At 41.0% G+C, this 16,897-nt stretch overlaps 1 protein-coding gene across 4 annotated transcripts; it reads left to right on the forward strand.

The window, feature by feature from the left end:
* Positions 1–12,142: 12,142 nt before the first annotated feature.
* On the forward strand, positions 12,143–16,167 carry LOC121026362 (procathepsin L). 4 transcript variants are annotated; one of them, XM_040469232.1, is made up of 8 exons: positions 12,143–12,282; positions 12,321–12,323; positions 12,582–12,701; positions 12,881–13,027; positions 13,661–13,885; positions 14,346–14,508; positions 15,187–15,304; positions 15,793–16,167. In XM_040469232.1, the coding sequence occupies exons 1-8, from the start codon at positions 12,157–12,159 to the stop codon at positions 15,890–15,892; spliced, it is 1,002 nt and encodes a 333-aa protein (XP_040325166.1). In that variant the 5' UTR covers positions 12,143–12,156; the 3' UTR covers positions 15,893–16,167. The 4 variants fall into 4 exon arrangements, with proteins under 4 accessions (XP_040325166.1, XP_040325167.1, XP_040325163.1 ...); XM_040469233.1 differs by lacking the exon at positions 15,187–15,304; XM_040469229.1 differs by lacking the exon at positions 12,321–12,323.
* The last annotated feature ends 730 nt before the right edge of the window (positions 16,168–16,897 follow it).

The following is a 16,897-nucleotide window of genomic DNA, read 5'->3' on the forward strand; positions in this document are numbered from 1 at the left end:
ATTTCTGTATATTAATTTTGTATCTTGAAATTTGACTGAATCTGTTTATTAGTTCTAATGGTTTTTTGGTGGAGTCTTTAGAGTTACCTATATATAGTATCATGTCATCTGAAAATAGTGAGTTTTATTTCTTCTTTTCCAATTTGAATGTCTTTTATTTTTCTTCTCTGATTGCTGTGGCTAGGACTTCTAGAACTATGCTGAATAAAAGTGGCAAGATTGGACATCCTTGTCTTGTTCATGACCTCAAGGCACAAGCCCTCAGTTTTTCACCATTGAGTGTGATGTTAGCTGTGGGTATGTCATATATGGCCTTTATGATATTGAGGTATGTTCTCTCTAAATATAAAGAAAAGAAAGAAAAGAAAAGAAAAGAAAAGAAAGAAAGAAAGAAAGAAAGAAAGAAAGAAAGAAAGTTTAAAAGAAAAAATAGAAAAGTTAGAGTCTTAGGATAATGGACATTTCTTTCAAAGGAATAATTTAATCTCAGAAAAAAACCTATCCATTTGTCATTATTTCTATATTTCACTGCAGTAATGACCACTTAGTTGTGGGCAGTATGGCTTTCAAGTTTATTATTGTTTTGTTTGTCCTGGCAAAGCTCTATACTGTGTATAGAAGTGTGGAGAAAGCCCCACAGGCCCCTTCCCATGAAATATTTCATGGTCATGTGGATTCTATCCCCTGACACTATAAAACTCACCCTGTGTTCCACAGGTCCAAAGTGGCTGCACCAGTTTACTTTGCCACCAACAATGCACAAGAGTTCCCTTTTCTCAACATCCTTGCCATGATTCTTAATTATTGTCCTTTTGAAAATAGTTGTTCTAACAGGTGTAGGTGATAGCTCATTGTGGTTTTCATTTGCATTTCCTGATAATTAATGATTATGAGCATCTTTTCATGTGCCTGTTAGCCATCTGTGTGTCTTCTTTGGAGAAATGTCTGTCCATATCTTCTGACCATTTTTTAACCTTTTTTTTTTTTGCTATTAAATTGTATGTGTTCTCTATATATTTTGGATATTAAACCCTTATCAGATGTGTGGTTTGTAAATATTTTCTCCCATTTGGTAGGCTGGCTTTTCATTTTGTTAATGGTTTTCTCTGCTGAGCGGAAGCTTTTTAGTTTTCTATAGTTTTCCCACTTGTTTGTTTTTGCTTTTGCTGTTTTTGGAGTCAGATTCAAAAAATCATCACCGACACCTATGTCAAAGAGCTTGCTGCCTCTGCTTTCTTCTGGAAGTTTTATGTTCTTAGGTCTTACATTCGAGTTAGATTTTTTTTTTTTAATATTTTTTTTTCAACGTTTATTTATTTTTTTTGGGACAGAGAGAGACAGAGCATGAACGGGGGAGGGGCAGAGAGAGAGGGAGACACAGAATCGGAAACAGGCTCCAGGCTCTGAGCCATCAGCCCAGAGCCTGACGCGGGGCTCGAACTCACGGACCGCGAGATCGTGACCTGGCTGAAGTCGGACGCTTAACCGACTGCGCCACCCAGGCGCCCCCGAGTTAGATTTTTTTAATGGTATAAGAAAGTGGTTCAGTTTCATTCTTCTGGTGTGGTGGCCCAGTTTTCCCAACAGCATTTATGAGGAGATTATTCTTTCCCCATTGTATATTCTCACCTTCTTTGTTGTAAATTAATTGGCCATATATTCGTGGGTTTATTTCTAGGCTTTCTATTCCATTGATCTATTCCATTCCATCTTTCTATTCCATTTCTATTTCCATTGATCTGTGTCTATTTTTATGCCAAGAAAAGGGACATGGGATTTCTCTATATTATTTTTACAAGTGCATGTGACTCTATAATTATCTCAAAAGAAAAATAATGAAAGAAAAAGTTTCTCTGTATGTTGGGAAAGCTAAGGAGCAGTTGCTGTGTTGAACAAAGGCTATTTCTTAGGCACCAGCATCCATTTCCTCTTGTCCTGGTAGGAGCAATGCAATTTCTTCTCTTCTCTTCTCTTCTCTTCTCTTCTCTTCTCTTCTCTTCTCTTCTCTTCTCTCCTCTCCTCTCCTCTCCTCTCCTCTCCTCTCCTCTCCTCTCCTCTTCTCTTCTTCTAATTTCTTTTTGAGAAATCATTATATGATTTCTCCATTATAAGCAGTCTTGCTGGGGCTATAATCAAGGTGGCATGCCTTTCTCTAGACGCAGATGGGATATTAACAGATGTCGTCTTCCAGATCTTGAATCTTGAGCACAGTTATGCAGGATGGAAGAAACAGTGTGAATCTATTCATTCCAACAGCTGAGCCCCAACAACGCTGCTGAATATTTCCTGCAACTCAGATGCCATTGTTGCCCTGGATTCTGGTTGTTTTGGTCCTGACATCTGTTTTTCCAGCCTGAGGTCAATTCTGTGAACATCCCAATATCTCTTCCCAAATGCCTTTTAGAAGAAGTTCAATTGGTTCGGCTTACCTTTCATGTGGTCTTCAAGGAGATCTCACAACCACTTGAGCTGTTACTCAGGTTTCACTCAGCACTAACTCAAACTCAAAGATTTTTTGTTCTTTGCATACACTAAATTAGAATACCCCCCACCACCCTCCAAATTTAGATTATTGGGAAAGGGAGCAAGTGTTCAGAGGCTCTCTCACAGAGAAGTTACTATGGAAACAAATGCAGTGATATATTTTAACTATTTAACAATACTTAGCATATCATAAGTGTTGACAAATGCTACCAAGGTGGTGATGATAATGATGATTGTAGAATATCTGAATTAAAAGTTGCAAGTAACTTGTTCTTGTTGCTGATAAAGTGAAACCAAAGTGAAGTGGTTATTTTAGTAAGTCAATGATACACTTGTAATTTTCTGGTCATTGGAATGCAGATAGTAACAATTAATGAAAAACCAGCTGCTATGACTTTACACCAGTCAAAATACATTTCCTGCCCATATCTTACGGAGGTTGGGGGGAAGCCGCCTGCTAGAGTAAAGTCACAAATGCTCACTGTGAATATCTTTTTCAGTTACTGTTAAATTGTCTGGAAGTGATTTTTTCCCCCTATTAATGGATCATTCTGGTGCTACTAGAAAGATGTGAAATATTTGGAAACTATAATGGATGTGATATAAAATAATAGTGTGAATGCTTAAAGGCCTTGTAATTTCCAATAATTTGGAATAGTGAACTGGACAACTACCCTCAATAAATGGTTGGCTAGACTAATAAATTTTTTCCCAAGATGCATAAACATATTGTAAATCTTTGAAAGCAAGCACTATTGCAGAGTTTTTATTTTCTATAGAATGATTTAGAGCATATAGCTTAGTAGAGATGAGGTCCCTCATAGCAGAGCAGAAAAACAAACTTTTCAAACAGAAAAGTCAAATACAGAAGAAAAAACAGCTTTCCCCCTGAAGGAAAGTCAGTTCCCGTGTCTCCCCCTCTTCTGCTCTTTCCCAGCAGGTGCACACATCTTAGTTTCCCTGGGAGATGTTCTTTTTTTCTTTTTTTAAAAAAAATTTTTAACTTTCATTTATTATTGAGAGACAGAGCATGAACAGGGGAGGGGCAGAGAGAGAGGGAGACACAGAATCCAAAGCAGGCTCCAGGCTCTGAGGTGGCAGCACAGAGCCCAATGCAGGGCTTGAACCCACAAACTGCGAGATCATGACCTGAGCCAAAGTCAGACACGCAACTGACTGAGCCACCCAGGCATCCCTCCCTGGGAAATGTTCTAATGCTCTACTTTAGAAACACAGACTAAGGATCTGGAGGAAATTTTTATTGTTTTACAAATAAATGTGAAATCAGTAACTAATTGTTCTCTTGCAGCTTTAAAGATGAAAGAATGGTATTTAAATCCTGTGTCAGCTGAGTATTTTAGAATAATTTACAGAAGAAGAGAGTAAGGCCTGATGGGTGGACAGACTTCCCAGGAGCTCACCCTGAGTTTGGACCACTGGGTCTGCTGACAGCTGCCCTGTGGCTTCTGGTGAACCCAGGCTGCAGGCACTGGTGACCGGAGAGGCTGGAGGTCAGGCTTTCCTTTCCCAACTGCTTTTCTGAGGGAGGCTTACTGTCACCTCTTATTTCTACCACATCAACAAGCACAGTAATCTTACTTGGGGCATAGCTCTAGGGCCAATAGAAAGATCTTGGCTACTTTTTTATAGTTGTTTTTTTTTTTTCATAGAAAAGGTGGGAATCTGCTCAATATCCTGATACAGATTTCTATTTTTTACAATGTAACTTTCCTTTTTTGCCCTGATCTCACGAATTTTATGGTAATGCAGTTTCTATTGAGGTAGAATTTAACACAGATTAAAATTAACATATCTTAAGTGAATAGCCTGGTCAATCTTGACCAGTATCTACACCCATGTAACTATCCCCAGGATCACAATATAGAAATCTCCATCCTTCTAGAAACTTCTCTTGTGCGCCTTTCCAGTCAATGTTTCCCTTGCAGGTAACTGTTGTTCTGATATCTATCACCATAGATTGGTTTTGCCTGCTCAAACTTCATATACTATGTTCTTTTCATATGTGCCTTCTTTTACTTGACATAGTATTTTTGAGATTCATGTTTGTTGCTGCACATAGAGATACTTTGTTCTTTTTAAATTGTTGAGTATTAATATACTACCATGTGTTTACCCACTCTCCTTGGATGGACACCTCTCCATGTGTTTCCAGTTGGAAGTTATTATGAGTAAAGCTTCTGTGAACATTCTCACTTGGGCAGATCCTAACACTGGAATTGTTGAGCCGGTGGGCAGGTGTATAATTACCTTTATAAGAAGCTGATGAGCCCCTGTCCAAAGTGGTTTACCTTTTACGCTCACTAGTAATGTCTGAGAGTTCCTGTGGTTCTGAAACTGTGCCCCATAGTGTTTATAAAGTTAAAACTGTCACCTGCAGACACCCACTCACCCTCATTCTTCACAGGCATGTTAATCTTTTATAGGCAAACAACAGAAAGAGCTTTAGCTGGCCTAGACCACTTTGGGCTTGATCAATGGCAGACTCATATCTGTGTGGATGGACCAATGTTAAAATATCCACCCAAGCTTCATTAACATAACATGTATAGGTATTTTAAGTACACCTGTGCAACCATCTGCCTGCCTTTACATGGAAAACAAAACTCCCTTTTCTGAATGCTCATCCTAACCCTACATAAAAGAAACCCTTTTATCCCCACCTAGGGACTCATGGCTTCACAAAAAGACTTCCTGTGATCTCTGTATTTGATGCACAGTTTTCTTTGTGGTAACAACTCCACTTGTTGTAGTCTCTACCTGTAATTCACTAGGGAGCAAACCTGTTATTTCAGTTACAGTCCCACATCTCCACCCACACTTAGTATTGCACCCTTGTCAATTTCATCCATTCTGCTGGGTATGAAATGTCATCTCCTTGTAATCTCATCATTTTTAAGGAAACTTGAGCCACCTAAGCACCCTCAAATAACCTCCTAAATTCAAATAGGCAAGAAAAGCTATCTGTAATTTACAATAGAACATTATCTCTAGCATGATGGGTAAAACAGAAGACAATGAATTTTATTTTAGGTTCTGTGAGTATAGTCCTAAGACATGTATGAATAATATATCATTCCGGAAGCCAAATTTGAGAATATTACTACCTGTATCTTGGCTTGTAACATATAAGCTTGCTTACCACTATACTTTATGGTTCATTTCACCAATCTTGTGACCTGGCTGGTGGAAAGTAAAAAGTAAGTAGGAATTGCCTGTGTATGAAATTCTTGAATAACTGTTTTCTGAAATAAGCAAGGCCTCTGGAAAGATTTTGTCTTTGACCTCTTAAATAACAATTCAACCAAGTAAATTGGAAGATCTATATTGGCTTTATTAAATGATTCATGAATTGGGCAGCATTCCACCTAGCAAATAGAGGGAAATTCCACTGAACTAAGCAAAAGAAACATTTTAAAAGGCAGAGAGAAGATATTAAAAAAAAGAAATAAAAAAAGAAACAATCAACAAAATTAAAAGACAATCTACTGAATAGGAGAAGATATTTGTAAATGACATATTCAATAAAACGTTAATATCCAAAATGTAAAAAGAACTGATAAACTTAGCACCTAGAAACCCAAATAATCCAATTAAAAAAGGGAGGGGAGGGGAGAAGGGAAGAAGACACAAAGAGACATTTTTCCAAAAAGGACATTCAGATGGCCAACAGACACATGAAAAGATGCTTAACATCAGTCATCATGGAGGAAATGCAAATCAAAACTACAATGAGATATCACTTCACACTTGTCATAATGGCTAAAATAAAAAATACAAAAAATGATAAACATTGATGAAGATGTGAAGAAAAAGGAAGTCTAGTGCATGCACTGTTGGTGGGAATACAAACTGGTATAGCCACTGTGAAAAATAGTATGGAGGTTCCTCAAAAAATTAAAAATAAAACTGCCACATGACCAAGTGATTGCACTACTCGGTATTTACCCAAAGCATACAAAAACACTAATTCAAAAAGATATATTCACCTCTGTGTTTATTGCAGCATTATTTACAGTAGCCAAATTATGGAAGCAGCCCAAGTGTCAGTTGGTAGATGAATACATCAAGAAGAGGTGACGTGTAGGTATGCATTGCCATTCTGGGAGGCTGAGAGTGGGTGAGCACAGAGAGTTCATCTTGTCTGAGTTTCACTCAGCTTCTTGAATATATTGACACAGACCTTACACCTTCTGTTTTAAAATTACTGCCATAAAATAGGTACAAAATTTACTAGTTATAAAAGCTGGATCTGGGTTTGGGTTTTTTAGTGGATGGAATAAGTTAAGGTTATTGGTCTAGATGGCTAAAGCTATTTTTTGAAAAAAATTTGTGGAGAAGAAACTTAAAATTGTATTTTTATTTGGAGGGTCAAATTTTCATTGGCCTTTCCTCCTTGTTTTTACTTGAGAAGAAATATCTTCTTGGAATTTTTATCTTAAAGAGATGGGCCATAAGGAGTTCCTGGAGAAGACCAGGCTGAAAGCTAAGTATTTACATTGTAAAGGCACTGGGAAAAAAATACAAACACTTTCTAGAAGGACGTTTCTTCTTTACAGTACTTATAAGCCTTTTAGAATAAATAAGGGAGGTGTTGGGATTGGTAAAAAGGATTGGTGGTCTTTGAATTGTTTTTGAAAGCACACCTCTGGTCCTGTAAAGCCTGGGTTCATAAAAGAAGTATAATGGAACTAAAGAGTGTTTATCCACCTAATGCACTGCAAGCCAGTAAAGAAACGAACACCCAGCTGTTGCAGTGAAGAAAGATAGGCTATTTATTGGTGTGTTGTCACCCAGGAGAGCAGGGAGCTTATGCTCAAGGTCTCAAATTGTCCCCTGGCTTACAAATGAGGATTTTTAAGGGCAAGAATTACAGCCAGGGTCTCCGGGTGGAGTGGCATTCAAGGACTGTTGGAGAATGAAGTCACATTCTTAAGATGCTGTCTTCTATTCTTTGCTTCCCTGTCTGATCGGGAGGGGGTCTGTTCTACTTCAAAGACTGTAACTCTGCAAAACGTCTCTATTGTACGTCAGTGAGTTAATAAAATGTAGTGTACTGGGGCAATATGTCCTGTGATCTTATTGATAGTATTTGTTACCTTACGTGATTGTGGAAGTGTTCTCTATTTATAACTACAATTATTTTAAACAACACATAGCTAAAATTCTGCCACAGTGATCAATAGTGACTTACGTGTAGCTTAACAAATCTGCCTTCTGTTCCATTCTCTGCTAGTATTTTTCCCAGTTTCACAGGGACAGTAGTGTTTAGTTTCTCAGACAATTGGTTGTTGCCTAAATAATATCAAAGGACTGACACACCCATCTGCCTGTAGAAAGCCTTCTTTTTCCTCTGAGTGCATTTTGCTTAAGGGAGAAGCTAAAAAACAAAAATCTATCAGGCTCTGAATATCAGCTTTTAATTGGGCCAGATTTCTGATTATAAAACTATTAAATTAAAAATAAATATTTTGTTGGGTCTTAGCCAAAACACAGTAAAGATTTCTGATTGTATTAAATGATTTCATGGAGCCAAGAGGTATCCTCAAAGAGGGTGTAAAAGATACTAGTTTTACAAAATCTAGACCCACTCCCAAAGACGGCCAAAGAGAGAGCTGAGGCAAGTGGAAAGCCAAACCATGTTCTTAGGATGTAAAACAAAAGGAACAATAAGGAAATAGTTTTTCCCAGGAAAGAAGGATTCATAGCCAACAGGTCTGGAGTTGGAAAGGAAGGGATGATGTGAATTTTTATTTCCTTCTCTCACCTGGGCTCAGGGGGAATCTATTTAAGAATAAAACAAATAAACAAGCAAATGAAAACTCTTGAGGACCCTGGCTGTGTTTATGAAATGTTTTACTGTGGGCCTTAGTTCAGTCTTTGACCAAGGATGAAAGGCTTCTCAGGAGGACCACCTGTAACCTCAGGTGGTGTCCTGTAAAAAAGGTGGGTGTCTCTTCAGGTGGAAAGGCACCTGGGACGGGAAAATGGCAGACACAGAGTTCAGGGCAAGGAGGGCTGAGGAGGTGGAGGACATAAGTCAGTTTTACAGTCTTTGGTCTTAAGCACCTCTCGTGTTTCTAATTGTTCAGTAGCCTTTTGTAGTGAATCTTTCACTGGAACTATTTTATAATCTTGAAGCCTTTTGGAGGCTTCTGCATATGAATTAAAGTAGGCACCCCACTCTGTTTATTTAGATTGGGATGCCTGACTTTCACGTACACTTCTTAAATGAACAATCTGGCCTAACTGGAAGGTTCCTCATGGTGGCCACTGTAATTCTAGGTTATTTTTAAGAATTTTTTTTCCCATTTTGTTAGATATCTGTTGCCATCTACTGATATCTAGAAAGCTATATATCTTGCTGATATAACTTCTGGGACCATAGTTTTTAGGCACAAAATAAGCAGGTGTGCTGGAAGCTAGCACACCTGACTCTTTAGAATTGAAGGATCCCTTCAATTTGGCTTTCTCAGAGGGGAACTAATACCTAAGAGGGAAGTGCCACAGGACTGGGGATAGTGTGTGTTTTACAGTGTATTTTTATTGCATGGAAGTTTTCTTGAGCTGGAGGGTGGCCTAGTGTCCATCTAACCTATTCTATGACCAACTTATTCTATCATGGCAGCCTTCTTGAGGTGGCCAGAGCTCTAGCAGCCTTTAAATGCTAGACCCTTGCCTACCAATGTTTGTGGCTTTTTGGCCTCCAAGATCTTGCTAGCAATAGCCTTTATTTACACAAACAGGACAAACATGTTCCTTCATATATCAGCAGCACTGTGTCTCGTCACTAGGAAGGCCCTGTGAGCACCACCATCCATTCCCTTGGGAACCTCTTGCTGAGGAATGTGGCATGAAAGGCAGGGGTTGCCTCAGGGAGACCCTTCTGTCAGCTCAGTGGAAGTCCTGGCAAACACACCAGCACCATTGGGCTCCTGGCATAACCATCTGCAGCTCAAGCTGACCTGACCTGTAATGGATGGTTAATGGGATCAGGAGCTTCAAGGCAAAGTTAGAGACAAACAGAATGGACCTTTGACCCAGAGGAGCTTACCCATAGTGTTAGGAAAGAAGGAAGACCTTGAAACCATGCCTCGTATTTCTCCTTTTCCTGAATGCTGCTAGAAGTTTACTCCAGAGCTTGTTCCTGCCACCAAATCTGTTAAATTGCACAATTCAGCCAAGTAAACCTGAAGAAGTAATTGGCTTTATTAGACAACCCATGAATCAGGCAGTATCCCATCTGGCAAGTAGAAGGGAACTCAGCTGAGCTAAACCAAAGAAAGATTTTAAAAGACAGGGCAGGGGAGTCCGGCTGGCTCAGTCTGTAGAGTATGCCACTCTTGATCTCGAGGTTGTGAGTTCGAGCCCACATTGGGTGCAGAGATTACTTAAGAATAAAATCTTAAAAATACATAAGAAGCAGGGGAATAGCCAAAAGAGAAGAATGGAATTTATTAGCAAAGAATGCATTGTTTGGACAAAGTAGCCCTGCTAATGAGAGCAGAAAGGCTCTCAGTAAATTCCCCAGTGTGGACCAGTAAATTGACTCTTTCAGGGTTTCCTTGCTAGGGGTTGAACCTGCAGTTGGGTTAGGTATTAAGTCTTGGTTTCCTGACTTGGGCCCTTAACCTAAGTGACACCATTTTGGGCCTGTGGATTTCTGTTTAACAGCCCTCACAAGGAAGCAGTATTAAATTAGCCCTACTCTGGGGCGCCTGGGTGGCGCAGTCGGTTAAGCGTCCGACTTCAGCCAGGTCACGATCTCGCGGTCCGTGAGTTCGAGCCCCGCGTCGGGCTCTGGGCTGATGGCTCGGAGCCTGGAACCTGTTTCCGATTCTGTGTCTCCCTCTCTCTCTGACCCTCCCCCGTTCTTGCTCTGTCTCTCTCTGTCCCAAAAATAAATAAACGTTGAAAAAAAAATTAAAAAAAAAATTAGCCCTACTCTATGCTCATGCCTGACATGTATTATCTCATTTAATCCTCTGAGTAAAATGTAGTTATTGCCTCATGTCCTCACTGAAGAAACAGGCTGAGGGTGTTGCAGGGCCTGAGGGGCCCACACGGACAGAGCTGCAGAATGGCCATGCTGGCCCAACCCTGACTCCAGGTGGTGTTCAGAATCCCTTTGACCATGGCTGTCCGGGAGCAGAGAAGTCCTGAAGATGTGTGAGGAAGGTCACTAGGGTGTATCATTGACATAGGTCCAGAGAAGTAGGCGGTGTAGACCTATGGAAGTGTGTTTCTAAGGAGAGCAAAACCGGTCGTCAGACAGCAAATTCATGGTTTCCTGATAAACGCTGTTTTGCTAATTTTTCTTAAAGTTCTTAAATCTCAAGAAACCAGGTTGGATACTGAAGAGGTAAATGTAGTTTCTAGATTCTACTTTTCCTCCATTTCTTTAAACCATCCCCCCCCCCCCCCCCAATAAATAATACGTTACTGTCGGTTTGGAGAAAGGTTTGAGAGGGAAGTAGAATTCTTGACAGAGGTAGGACAGGAGCATTACAAAATGCCACGCCTTCCCTGGACACCCCTCCCGTCTGCCCCTTTTTCGTCCAAGGATTTGAGCCTTGTCCAATTGCGTCCCGAGTTTTCATTTCCAGTCGACTCCAGAGTCTTCCCAAACTCAGAGCATCTCTTCCTGTAACAGTGATAACACATCCAAAGGTGGGCATTAGCCACTTCGTCTACCTGCCCCACATTTGCCTGGAGTAAACAGGAACCACTAGACTAGATTATCCTGTTCTCAGTCCTCTGGGAGATTTTTACCAAAAATTCGGTGACTAAAGGACATGCAGGGTGACGCTGAAAACCCATTTAGGCTTCCTTATGAACTACTTTTCGTGAGCCACTAGCCAGCTCATGGATTCAGGGTAATTAGTTCATTCGGGTCCCCAGGCAAGCGCCATACACCACCACTCCGCCCTCCCTCCTCAGTCCTGTTCCTGGTCCCCCAGCTCTCCTGGCCAGGATACCACTGAGACGGTTAAGACCTCCCTAGGCAGGTCAAGCATGAACCCAGCCACGTAGCAAGACTGGAGTCCCAGAGCACGGAGGTCCCGCCCACATATCGGCTCAACCAATCGCGGTGGGAGCAGGTGGTGGGGGCGGGGCCCTCCAGGCAGAGTCCCAGGCCTTAAATGCACCTAGGATGCACTCTTCTCCCTGGGGAGAGTGGGAAGCCCCCGGACCCACACCTGTGACTGCACCTGCACAGTTGCACCTGTCACAGGTGATTTTCCAGCGCAAGACCTGAGCAGGGGGTCGGGAGGGACACTCTCGGAACCAGCACGGCCTCCAGCCTTGGGAGTCGGGAGTTTGGGGCTCCCAGGAAGCTCTATCTGCAGGTCTGGCCCCTCCAGCCGCGGCCCCCTGATCCCCGCAGGTTTTGCTGCGGGGCCCTCCCCCCTCCCTCCCTGCCCTGAGATCCAAGTCCCCCGGAAGAAGCGGAGGTCGCAGGGCAGTGTCCCGCACATCCCACATCCTCAGCCTTCCTCCTTCCACAGCTCTGTGGAAATACTCGGGAGGATAAATTCAATGTTTTTACTTCACCGGGGTGGCTTTTACATCTCAGAAAAAAGGAGGTTGGCTTTTCAGACAGCTTGGCCTGATCAGATACTCATTTCTTTTCCCTTCCCAGGTTTTTGAAACATGCATCCTTTACTCTTCCTGGCTGGCCTTTGCTTGGGGGTAGCCTCAGCTGCTCCACAGCTCTATCAGAGCTTAGATGCACGATGGTCCCAGTGGAAGGCAACACATGGGAAACTATATGGCATGGTTGGTAACATCTAAACTGCCCAGTGAAACTTGCAGAGAATGTTCCACGCTGGTGGGAGTTCATAACACAGAGTAGCTTAAGTCTGCTCTTACCAGCTCTTACCAAGGCAGTAAGCAGGGCACCTTGACTGTACACAACGTGGGCATATGTCCTGCTGTGTGGTTGCTGGAGAACAGCTCACAGAAGCATCAGGCCATCCCTGGCTGTGGTTTCTCCTCCTTGCTGGGAGCACATCCACAAAGCAGGTGATTTGCTTTCAAATAGAAATCAAGATGATAAGATACTTGTTTTTCTGCAGGATGAAGTATGGAGGAGAGCAGTGTGGGAGAGGAATATGAAAATGATTGAACAGCACAATCGGGAACACAGTCAAGGGAAACACACCTTCACAATGGCAATGAATGCCTTTGGTGACATGGTGAGTGTGGCATGGATTGCTGAATGTTATGTGTGTCCTCCTCACAATATTATTTATTTATTTATTTATTTATTTATTTATATATTTGTTTATTTTTTGTTTTTTTTTATTTTCCTCACAGTACTTAAAAAAAAAAAAAATCTCACGCTTGTCAACATTCTATTTCCTTTTCCTTGAAGACCAATGAAGAATTCGGGCAGGTGATGAATGGCCTTAAAATCCAGAAGCGCAAGAAGTGGAAAGTGTTCCAAGCACCTTTCTTTGTTGAGATCCCCTCATCTGTGGACTGGAGAGAGAAAGGCTATGTAACTCCTGTGAAGGATCAGGTGTGACAATATTCAGCAGGTCCCTCTCAAGAATAGAAGACAGGGGCACCTGGGTGGCTCGGTTGGTTAAGTGTCCAACTTCGACTGAGATCATGATCTCGTGGTTTGTGAGTTTGAGGCCCACAATGGGGCTGACAGATCAGAGCCTGGAGCTTGCTTCAGATTCTATGTCTCCCTCCCTCTCTGCCCCTCCCCTGCTTGTACTCTGTCTCTGTCTCTCTCGCTCTCAAAAAATTAAATACAACATTAAAAAAAAAGAATAGAGGGGCGCCTGGGTGGCGCAGTCGGTTGGGCGTCCGACTTCAGCCAGGTCGCGATCTCGCGGTCCGTGAGTTCGAGCCCCGCGTCAGGCTCTGGGCTGATGGCTCGGAGCCTGGAGCCTGTTTCCGATTCTGTGTCTCCCTCTCTCTCTGACCCTCCCCCGTTCATGCTCTGTCTCTCTCTGTCCCAAAAATAAATAAACGTTGAAAAAAATTTAAAAAAAAAAAAAAGACAAAAGGAATTAGTGTCCTTGCTATGGATGTTGGGGAAGAATATGCAGTTTGTTGTTTTAGGAAGTTTTAGATCTATGGGCTGTTGTCAAACTCTTACTGTTTATTTTGTAGACTAAGAGCTTTTCAATTTTGTTTTCAGGGTTATTGTCTTTGTTGTTGGGCTTTTAGTGCAACTGGTGCCCTTGAAGGACAGATGTTCCGGAAAACTGGCCAACTTGTTTCACTGAGTGAGCAGAACCTGGTGGACTGCTCTCGGCCTCAAGGCAATGAGGGCTACAGTGGTGGCCTAATTGATGATGCTTTCCAGTATGTTAAGGACAACGGTGGCCTGGACTCAGAGGAATCCTATCCATATCATGCACAGGTAAAGAGAGCTTCTTGTCTTGTTATCCAAGTTGAACAGGTTCAAAGACAACAGCTACCATATTTATATTCACATTTTAGGTTGTAGACTTTGTATCTGCAGACTGTCAGAACTGTCATTAAAATTTATTAGTCCGGCATAGTTCTCTGCCTTGATGGTTACCATATAGTTGTTCCTACTTCTATGTTATGTGGAGGTAAGTACAGTATACCATTCTGTATACTGGTATGGATTTCTCCAGATTGAAAAATTTCTTATGGACAAGGAGACCGAGAGTGTGTCATTGAATAGACACCTGCTGATTTTTCAATTTCAAAACAACCAATAAATAGCATTTCAGCTCCTGGGGTGCATTATAACAAATTTGTCTTGAATTCAGTAAGTTTCAAACTGTTTTGAACTCATGTTCCCCAGGAGGTGGATGGTAGTAATCAAGTCTCTTCCCCTTTACCTTTGAAAGGGAGACTCCTGCAAATACAGGCCTGAGAACTCTGTTGCCAATGTCACTGACTACTGGGACATCCCTAGTAAGGAGAATGAACTTATGATCACATTGGCAGCTGTGGGGCCCATCTCTGCTGCTATAGATGCAAGCCTGGATACCTTCCGCTTCTATAAAGAAGGTAAGCATTTGTTCATATGGAAATTTAGGTAGAAAAATGGTACCATGACGTACCATATAATTGACTAGTAGGTATTTAGAATACAATGTAGAATTTTGAGTGTGTTGATTAACATGGTTGTTCATTCTGTACATGTAGTATTTGTGCCTGTTGTTTCTGTGTGACATCACTTGAATCATATCTTCATGATTTTAAGCTTGTCATAAATATATTTAAATGGCTACAGAATTTGATTTGGTATAGCTCAATTTACATTTTTTTAATTATCAGACCTTTCGAAATTTCTAAGGAATTGTATTAATATAATTGAAACTAGAAAAAAAAAAAAAACCTCTTGGCTCACATAATTTTGTATTTTGTGCTGTATCCCCAGGCTGACATCCTAAAAGTAGAATGACAAGGCATCAATAAGCGGTCATTTATGCTTCTTGGCAAGTTATTTGGAAAAGAGTTTGTGCCAACTTGTATTTCTGGTGGCATTAGATGAGGGCCTAAATCTCTAGCATATTAAAAAATCTTGTTTTTAAAATCTCTCTGGATTTATGTTATTTCAATATTTAATGTAATTTATGTAATATGTAATTTAAATATTCATTAAATATTTAATGAAGTTTGATATGCCTACCAGCATGGTTGATAAGCCACATGTCACCCCAGCATTGAATTTTACTTTTCCAGGCATTTATTATGATCCAAGCTGTAGCAGTGAAGACGTGGATCACGGTGTTCTGGTGGTTGGCTATGGTGCTGACGGAACAGAGACAGAGAACAAAAAATACTGGATTATCAAAAACAGGTATAAAAAGCCAAAAATACTTATCTTTGAAATTGAAAAGGGAATCCTTTTTGGAATTAGTGTCTGGATGCAGGTCCTCAAACCCTTGAGCACACTGCTGAAGTCGCAGAAGTCTTTACCCCACACGGGGGGAACACAGACATATTCATTGGATGATACTAATAAGGTACTGTCTCAAGTTTGCTAGGGTCCTTGCTATAGTTTTGGTACCACTGCATTTCTAAACTTGAAAATTTTCTTATTTCTGAAATACATCTTGCCCTGAGAGTTTCTTTTTCCTGTCTCTCATTTTGGAGTTTCGTGAAAGGTTGAGGGAATAGCTTTCTGTGCAGGTTTGGAAAGTAAACCATGAACAAGAACAGCCTCTCCTGATACTTTCTGAATCTGTCTTGGCCTCTGGTGCACTGCTCAGTATCAAGTCCCATTGTTAATAAAGACAAATGTATTTTATTTATTTGAATAAAATGGCAAATGCTATCTTCTTTCAGCTGGGGTACAGACTGGGGCATGGATGGCTACATAAAGATGGCCAAAGACCGGGACAACCATTGTGGAATCGCCTCTTTGGCCAGCTTTCCTACCGTGTGAGATGATGGTGGGAAGAAGACCTTGATTGGCAACAAAACATCCAGAAAATGAATTTTAAAGCTGACCTCACTTTATTATGTGGGATAAAACACTTGAACCTTTGAGGATACAAGTTGTGATTTGATTCTGCGGTATTTTATACTGGTAAAATGTTACTACTTTGCTTATTACTGCCGTAAACAGCTTTGTATGATTGACTCGTCTAATATGTTGAAATTTTGTTTTAAAAGGATGTATGAAGTTTTACCTTTTAAAATAAAGCAATTAAAATTTTTCTTTATTTATTTTTGAGAGAGAGAGAAAGAGAGAGTGAGCAAGGGTGGGGGAGGGGCAGAGAGAGAGGGAGACACAAAACTGGAAGCAGGTGTTAGCACAGAGCCTGACAAGGGGCTCGAACTCACGAACTTTGAGATCATGACCGGAGCTGAAGTCAGACACTTGAGTAGTAGTGAGGGGGGGGGGGCCCCGGCAAGGGAGCCAAGTGATGGACATCTTATCATTTCTTCTTTTTTCTTTTCCTTTGAATAAATGTCACCTTTTGAGGCAAAATTAAAAATAAAGTGGTAGTGGGGAAGTTTCTAATAACTTTTTGTAAAGTCAAAAATGTGATTGGGCTCTAGGGATATAACTGAACGTGCCAGGGGTCCATTAGGGGAAAAGCTGGGTGGCCTCAGGCTCTTACAGTTGTAAATATGCACATCTCTGTCACTGTTTGATTCAACCCTTAAATGGAACAAAATGTGACCAATGATCTATAAAGACAAAGGTACACTATTTTAATAAGGAAAAAACTTCACATTTTAGAAAAGTAAATACACACATAGGATTTCCAAAATAAAAAAGTGTACTATTTATCATGGTCATTTGACCTTAGATGGTTACAACCCAGCTAAGTTACAGGACTGATGTCATAGAGTCAGTTTTGCGTACATTGTCCCCACTTGCTAGTGAAGACTACGTCAGTACTTTGCAGGTGAGGAAGGACCGAACACAGCGGATTGCCAG

This window comes from Herpailurus yagouaroundi, unplaced genomic scaffold, assembly GCF_014898765.1.
Source record: "Herpailurus yagouaroundi ecotype Mexico unplaced genomic scaffold, PumYag 87717, whole genome shotgun sequence".
NCBI classification, from domain to species: domain Eukaryota; kingdom Metazoa; phylum Chordata; class Mammalia; order Carnivora; family Felidae; genus Herpailurus; species Herpailurus yagouaroundi.